The 7,659-nt window shown below is 35.3% G+C and overlaps 2 protein-coding genes across 2 annotated transcripts; both read right to left on the minus strand.

Moving 5' to 3' along the window:
• Positions 1 to 1,298: 1,298 nt before the first annotated feature.
• Positions 1,299 to 1,880, minus strand: LOC142176072 (uncharacterized). Its single transcript, XM_075243132.1, has one exon. The coding sequence runs from the start codon at positions 1,878 to 1,880 to the stop codon at positions 1,299 to 1,301; it is 582 nt and encodes a 193-aa protein (XP_075099233.1).
• A 4,120-nt stretch (positions 1,881 to 6,000) lies between these two features.
• LOC142176073 (uncharacterized) lies at positions 6,001 to 6,949 on the minus strand. The gene is made up of 3 exons (XM_075243133.1): positions 6,844 to 6,949; positions 6,483 to 6,615; positions 6,001 to 6,166 (listed from the first exon to the last, which is right to left on the minus strand). The coding sequence occupies exons 1-3, from the start codon at positions 6,947 to 6,949 to the stop codon at positions 6,001 to 6,003; spliced, it is 405 nt and encodes a 134-aa protein (XP_075099234.1).
• Between the last annotated feature and the right edge of the window lie 710 nt (positions 6,950 to 7,659).

The raw sequence follows: 7,659 nt of genomic DNA on the forward strand, positions 1-7,659 counted from the left end.
ATTTGATAATGAAGTAAGTAGTTAAGGATTGGCTTGCCTAGCTCTTATTAGTAGGCGCCATCACGACTCCCGAGGGTGGAAAATCCGGGTCATGACAGCGTGAGGGCTTGTTGATCCTTCTTCCTTGTCTTTGCCAAGACATCTTTTTTATTTTGAGGCACAACTTCCTCATTATCGGGTTTTGCATACCCTCTATCTACGATTTCCCACATATCCTGGGAGCCAAGAATGGCTTTCATGCGTAGACACCATTTCTCATAATTATCTTTTGTGAGACGTGAATACTGGAAAGATAGCGAACCATTATTCGCCATGGCTCTGATACCATGTTGTTGGGAAAATATAATAATCTCGCCCAGGAACAATATCCACGATAAATCACAATAACACAAGAGAGTAACGAAGACACCAACTCTTCTAACGGGGTAAAATACAATACCCGAGCGAAGCAATATTTCCACTATAATATTACGACTTAGTAGTGTCAAGAGACTACTACAACTTCGAAAGAAATAACACTCTTTATTTTAAATAGCTCACTACAATATTACTCACACTCACTATTTATCTCACAGATTACAATCTGTGGATTACTTTCTCTACGCTCTATTACGATCTCTCTGATTTGGTGTATCTGAAATGAGGAACGAAGGCCTCTAGTTATAGCAGATAGTTTAACCAATCAAAACTGATTGGTGTCTGACAACTTCAACCAATTTGCCAATTTGTATATCTTGCAAATTGGTTCCACCGCCCAGCCACAAATCCATCCAATCAATATTTTTCTTTATTTTATTTTATTTTATTTTATTTATTTGGCTAGGTCTCACAGTTTTAACATACCGACCAACCTTGGTCGATATATTAAAACGATCATCAAAATAGCGACCAAGCGTATATGGACGCGTTTTTGTTGGTAATTGGCCATAATCGACCAACGCTGGTCGGTTTTTCTGGTCGGTATTTACCGGATTTCTAGCATTGCAAGTTGCCGAATATTACCTCTGATCCCATTAAGCAAAACGTTACCCCCTGGTGACTGTCGTCAACGTCTGTTTTACCAGTGTCATGTAAACACTAGAAGCAAAATCATTCTGGAAATTGTTTTTTGATACTTTTATTTTTTAAGTCTGGAATGAAACACCTCATCCATCTACAAAAATGCCGCAATGCCTCCTATACATAAGGAATACTACAGGTATCTAACTGAAACAAGGGCAAGAATGGATACAAGAAAGAGTAAATTCGTAGATTGTAATTAGCCAAAAGCGTCAGCAACTCTCCGTTAATTGTCATCTTCAATTAGCGTACGTCTCATGGTATTGTAAACATGACATTTGCTTTTGCAGCTTTATTTGCTCATAGAACTTTGCAATAAATTGCTCAGCCTTCATATCAATAGCTTCATCACCAGGACAAGTAATCTCCTGTGTGACCTCACAGCTCGCATATTCATCGTCTTCATTATCATCATCCGCACCCTTCAAAAAACTTCTCCTTGGAACATCATCATCATAACCATGGTACATTTCATCGTCAAGATGATGATCATTTTCAAAGTTAAATTCAAAGTCAACTTGAGGTTTGATGCAGGGGATGTTAGGCATCTTGAAACGCAAGGAAGCAGGGCGATGCATCTTGACATGAATGATAGGGGTGTCATCAAAGGAAAACTCACGCTCCCCATAATGTAACACACCGGGACCAACACCGTAACCATAGTCATCGGTATGATGGAGGCTTTTAATGTATTTGGGAAGCAAACGGAGATCGGCTATAAGGTGCCTGTTCCTGAAAATGCCACATTTTCTTGCCCATAACAAGGCTAGGCGGAGAATGTTCCAAGCTCTACGTGCAACTGCTGATTTCTTCTTCTGCATTTTTGACCTTTCTTGCATGGTTGCAGCTGTGTTTTAAAAGTGGAAGATAGCAACTATAATGAAAAGAAATGGCAGGGGCAGTACTGGCAGCAAAAAATGAGAAAGTGTTTGTCCTTTTTGAAGATTTATTTTGCTTTAATGTTGGTCTTTATGAGTAAATTAATGAACTTTTAGAGCGGATGTGTTTTGCAAGGGAGAGCCAGAAACTACATATATACATGTAACACACAGCTCATAAGTTGGGAAATGAGAGTGAACTCAAAATTAATTACGCGGTTTGCTGGGAAATATATGTCAAATAAGAAATTGTAAAGAAAGAGTAATGAGAAGCGGAGGAAGTTGGGGTTGAATTGTTAGGGAGACCTAAAGCTGGCATAGTGAAGTATTGATTGTTTAGAAGGCTGTTGGGCGGTGCAAACCACTTCGTGAAATTAAAGACACGCCTTGTACGCTGCGCAATCAGGGAAAAACAAAATTCCTATTCCAATTTTCTTAATCCTGACTTATTATTTGTATGTATTCTCATATCAATTTATCGTTTAACTATATATGATAACTCCATTTTCTCAATTCACATACGTATCCTTCATTATATTTTAAGTTTAACAAAAGATTTTTTTTGCCGCTACTCATCTATTATGAGTACTGTATTAGTGTATTATATAGTGTTACTGAGGGGCGGATGCACGCCTAATGAAACGGTGTCACAGAGCTTCATCGAATTTTTTTTACTAAATATATATATATTAATATTGTGAGGAAACGGATAAGTAGAAAAAAATGACACCATTTGACATAAATTGTCCTTTGGTGTTTTGGTTATGTGCTTGATTTTGTTCAAGAAGGTCGAGGTTCAAACTTCAACTAAAAATTGTGATAAAATAAAATTGAACCCGACCTAATAGACTAAGAATATTTCTTGGATAGAAATATGATAATTGAAGTTATTATTCCCGAAGTTCTATAAATTTCGACACTGTCAGTAAAAATTGCTGCGTTCGCTCTTGGTGTTACTTAAGTATACATGTCATACACAAAGATTTTGTTATGAACGAGATGGTAGGAATCCCACTTTGACAACAACTTTGTTTTATTTACTGTTTTTATTCCTCTAGAAAGAAAAAAAGTAAATCTAATTTTTACAGGTCAAGATAAAAATGACATGTCTAGTTTTCATCAGGGAGCCGTTATTGGCACACACAGTACAGTTTTTTCTTCTTCTTTTCTTTTAGATGGTAATGGTAATTACGGTTATGTTCATGAAAAGTTTGACAATTGTTGACAGCAACATCTTTGTCTAACGTTAGGTACTTAATTATGAGTACATTTTGTTCCAATCATGTAAGCCCAACTACTACCTTGACAGTTGTTGGCTGACATATATTTGGCTCCAAAATTGTGTTGATTTCTTAAAAAAAGAAATAATTTAATTTTTTTTAGCCACCATGTAAACCATGGTCAATTGCAGTGGCGTACATAAATTTTTTCTTAATAGACATTAAGAATTGAAAAAATAAATAAATGAATAAATTAATAGACCAATAAGCGGTATCTTTTTTTAAACTGATATTTTTATTTTATTTGTTTTATATATATATATATATATATATATATATATATATATATATATATATATATAATAAAACCAATTTGATTTAAGGTGTATCTGCCCAATGAAGTTGGCATGCTTTGTTGTAAAATTAGGTGCGAGCAAGTTTCTACCTAACAAGCCTAACAAGGAGGATAAATAATTTATACAATGAGTTCCTTTACATGTAAATAGTTTTACCCTCGTTATATATATAATTTAAATTCGAAAATGAAAGGTCATGGCTTGGAAAGGGCATTTTAAGCATTTTGATGAAAATCAATGATTAATTTAGGGCCCAATGTTGATACCTAGATATAATGACATTGATTGCTTAAAAGCATTTGTTAATTAGGTTTGTTTCCGGTGAAACTTCGCTTTCACCTTAGACTTTTGTTCTTTAAACAACAAGCAAGTGAAGCATGTTAGCATAAATTTTAATTGAGTACGAGGATCTTGAACATGATAATCTTACACGAAATCGTTACAGAAAATATATCTGAATCGTGAGCCATCATCGTGAAGAGGAAGCGTTAATTCAAAATTGGTTTCTCGCTCCTTACCTAGCTTTCGTTACCGCCGCCTTTAGTGATGGAAGAAAGAAAATAAAATACGGTAACCCTAATGGGTGGGGAGAGGACCAATTTATAGGGGTTCTCACTTAATCCGATACGTCCATCAAGTAACCGATCGGACCGATGAGATTTGATAATTAATTAAATATTAATCATGGGCCTAATCTTATTGGGCCACATACACGTAGAAAAATAACTTACATTCTCCCACTTGGCCCAATAATCACATAATATTAATATTTAATATAGGAACACTAGTTGCACATAAACAAATCTCTTCTATAATGTCCATCATAAATACCATAATACGATAAACCACTAAATGTGAGTTTTGGCGGTTATATATAAAAAGGCCAAAATTGTCCCTCTACTTTGAATAATTAGTCACGTTTATACCCGTTTCTACTTTCCGCCTAAAATTGTCCCTACCGTTAACATAGTAACTAAAATTACCCCTAACCCTAACAGATGTCCTACATGGCACCTGGGACCCATAATAGTTTGCCAACTAAGCAAATATGAATCCATTTTTAAAAAGCCACCCGACCCATTAATTAGTCTTCTTCTTCATTGATTAAAGAAGACCAAACCGGAAAGACAGATCATCTTCCTTGCCAGGTCGGCGCCGAAAATTTTAACCTAGCACCCAGTTCGAATCAGCTAAAAATGCCTCAAACATTAGATTCAAATTCTAAAAAATGTTTCCAACAAAAATTTATAACACCCAATTGAAATTCTAGTAAAAGTTCTTAGATCTGATTTCTTCTTCTTTTTAATTCAAGCTTGAAGCTCCTTCAATGGAGGCCAAAATTTTTCCCTCAAAGTAGATTTTCCCGCAGCAAACCGATGAATAAAATCACTTCAGCCAACCGATCCCAACTCTAAAATTAAAGTAGAACTGACATATTTCAAAAATCTCAAAAATCGATATACACAGTAATGATTTGTTGTTGAATCCACAAAGTTAGATTTTTTCTTTTCAACAAAATGATGTTCGAATACAAAACTTTGATTAAACTTGATTAGAATATTACTACAGTGGAGTATTAAACATAGAATCTTTTATTTGGCAGTGAGAACCAGTGGAGATGGAGTTTAGTACGAGATGTCGTGGGTATGGTGTAGCTAATTAACAGTTACCGAGTTTTGGCTATTTTATTGAGTGGACTAACGGGTTCATGGATAGTCAGTGAAATGGATCGGGTCTTTTCAATTGGTTTCGAATTTGCCTAGCTATCAGTTTAGGAGAAGGGTCCCAGGTGCTATGTAGGACATCTGTTAGGGTTAGGGGTAATTTTAGTTACTATGTTAACGGTAGGGACAATTTTAGACGAAAAGTAAAAATGGGTATAAACGTGACTAATTATTCAAAATAGAGGGACAATTTTGGCCTTTTTGCCTATATTATTTGTCTACATACTCCCTTCCATATACTACAACATTAGTAACTCATTGTACCAGGTTCATAAACTATAAAATATTATGGTTCACAATAATGTCTCCTTGAGACTTATCCTGTAATATCTCAAAACATAATGTGTACACCATTATGAGAAACAGGAAATCATTGGTGTATATCAGAAACATATAAATAAGCTTAGAGTGTCAAAACATCATAAATACATCAGTCATAAATACAGCCAAGACCCATTCTATGTACATGTTCTTTAAATATCTTTGGCTATAAACCATTTGTTAAAGGATCTGCAATCATGAGATCTGTTCTAATATGCTCAAGTGACACTCTTTGTTTCTGAACTTCCTCCTTGGTGGTAAAGTACTTTAATTTCATATGCTTGGTACCTTTGGAGTACTTATCGTTCTTGGAGAGGAATACTGTTGCGAAATTATCATAGTAAATTTTTAGCGGCTTGGTAATGGTGTCGACAACCCCAAGTCCTGAAATAAAGTTGTGCAGCCATAATGCATGAATTGTGGCTTCAAAACATGCCACAAATTATGCTTCCATCGTGGATGTAGCAATGACAGACTGTTTGACACTCTTCCACCATATTGCTCCTTCAGCTAATTGGAACAAAAAGCCAAACATGGATTTTCTAGTGTCAATACATCCAGCGAAATCTGAATCCCAGTATCCAACAACTTCCAAATGCTTGGATCTCCTATACATGAGAATGTAATCCTTCGTTCCTTTCAGGTACCTCAAAACTTTCTTTGCAGCTTTCTAGTGATCAATTCCTGGGTTACTCTGATATCTTCCCAGCATTTCGACCGCAAAACTAATATCCAGTCTTGTGCAAGTCTGAGCATACATTATACTACGAACAATAGAAGAGTAAGGAATTGATTCCATTTCTTTTCGCTCTACATCATTCTTAGGGCATTGCATGAGACTAAATTTTTCCCCTTTTTGAATTGGAACAATTCCTGCTGAACAATTGTTCATATTAAATCTCTCTAGAATTCTTTCGATATAACCTTTCTGAGACAATCCCCAATAATCCTTGTGATCTATCACGGAATATTTCTATTCCTATCACATAGGATGCCTCACCCATATCTTTCTTTTCAAAATTCTTAAAGAGAATATCTTTAGTATCACACAATATGCCTAAATCATTAGCAGCAAGTAGGATATCATCAACATATAGGACTAAAAATATAAACTTTCTCCCACTGATCTTTTGGTATATACACCGATCAACGGTATTTTCCACAAATCCAAAAGATGTTATGGTATCATTAAACTTTATATACCATTGTCGTGAGGCTTGTTTAAGTCCATCCATTGACTTCTTTAGTTTACACACCATTTGACCTTTTCCTTTAGTTTAAAAACCCTCTTGTTGGTCCATATAAACTTTCTCCTCGAGATCTCCATTAAAAAAGGCAGTTTTCACATCCATTTGGTGTAACTCTAAATCATAATGAGCCACCAAATCCATAATAATTCTTAACGAGTCTTTCTTTGAGATCGGCGAAAAGGTCTCTTTATAATCAATGCCTCCTTTCTGAGTATAACCCTTGACAATAAGTCTGGCTTTGTATCATTTCAATATTGCCATTTGAATTGTGTTTGGTCTTAAAGACCCATATACACTCGATTCTTTTAGAACTTTCTAGCAATTCAACAAGATCCCAGACTTTATTGTATTTCATGGATTTTAACTCTTCCTTTATGGAATCAATCCATTTGTCAGACTCATTACTTTCTATGGCTTGTAAAAATGAAACCGGATCCTTATTAAGACCAACGTCAAAATCTGACTCTTGCAAATAAACCACGTAATCATCCGAAATAACCGATTTTCTAACTCTTTGAGACTTTCTTAATGGCATTTCTTGTGTTTCATTTGTGTCAGATATTTGTGAGTTAGTTTCTTCATGAAGTGTTTCATTCAAATGTTGCTCGGTGTTGTCAAGGTGTTCTTCAACAACTGGAACAATATTTGGTATTTGTGTGGAAGTAGGCATATTTCTGGGTAATAGAATATTGACCCTCACCTCTTTAATTTCCACACTTTTCTTTTCAACAGTCCCACTAACTTCACCATTCTCAATGAATCTTGCATTACCGGTTTCAACAATTCTCGAACTATGGTTTGGACAGTAAAACACATACCCTTTAGATTTCTCTAGGTAACCAATAAAGTAA

Source organism: Nicotiana tabacum, chromosome 22, assembly GCF_000715075.1.
Source record: "Nicotiana tabacum cultivar K326 chromosome 22, ASM71507v2, whole genome shotgun sequence".
Lineage (NCBI taxonomy): Eukaryota > Viridiplantae > Streptophyta > Magnoliopsida > Solanales > Solanaceae > Nicotiana > Nicotiana tabacum.

What these genes read in the sequence shown, in the direction of transcription:
- LOC142176072 (XM_075243132.1), bottom strand. Translation starts at nt 1,880, where the DNA reads ATGCAGAAGAAGAAATCAGCAGTTGCACGTAGAGCTTGGAACATTCTC.
- LOC142176073 (XM_075243133.1), bottom strand. Translation starts at nt 6,949, where the DNA reads ATGGATTTGGTGGCTCATTATGATTTAGAGTTACACCAAATGGATGTG. An exon ending in TTATATGGACCAACAAGAGG is followed by an intron (nt 6,616 to 6,843) that starts GTTTTTAAACTA and finishes CTAATGATTTAG; the next exon opens with GCATATTGTGTGATACTAAA. An exon ending in TTGGGGATTGTCTCAGAAAG is followed by an intron (nt 6,167 to 6,482) that starts GTTATATCGAAA and finishes TCTCATGTATAG; the next exon opens with GAGATCCAAGCATTTGGAAG.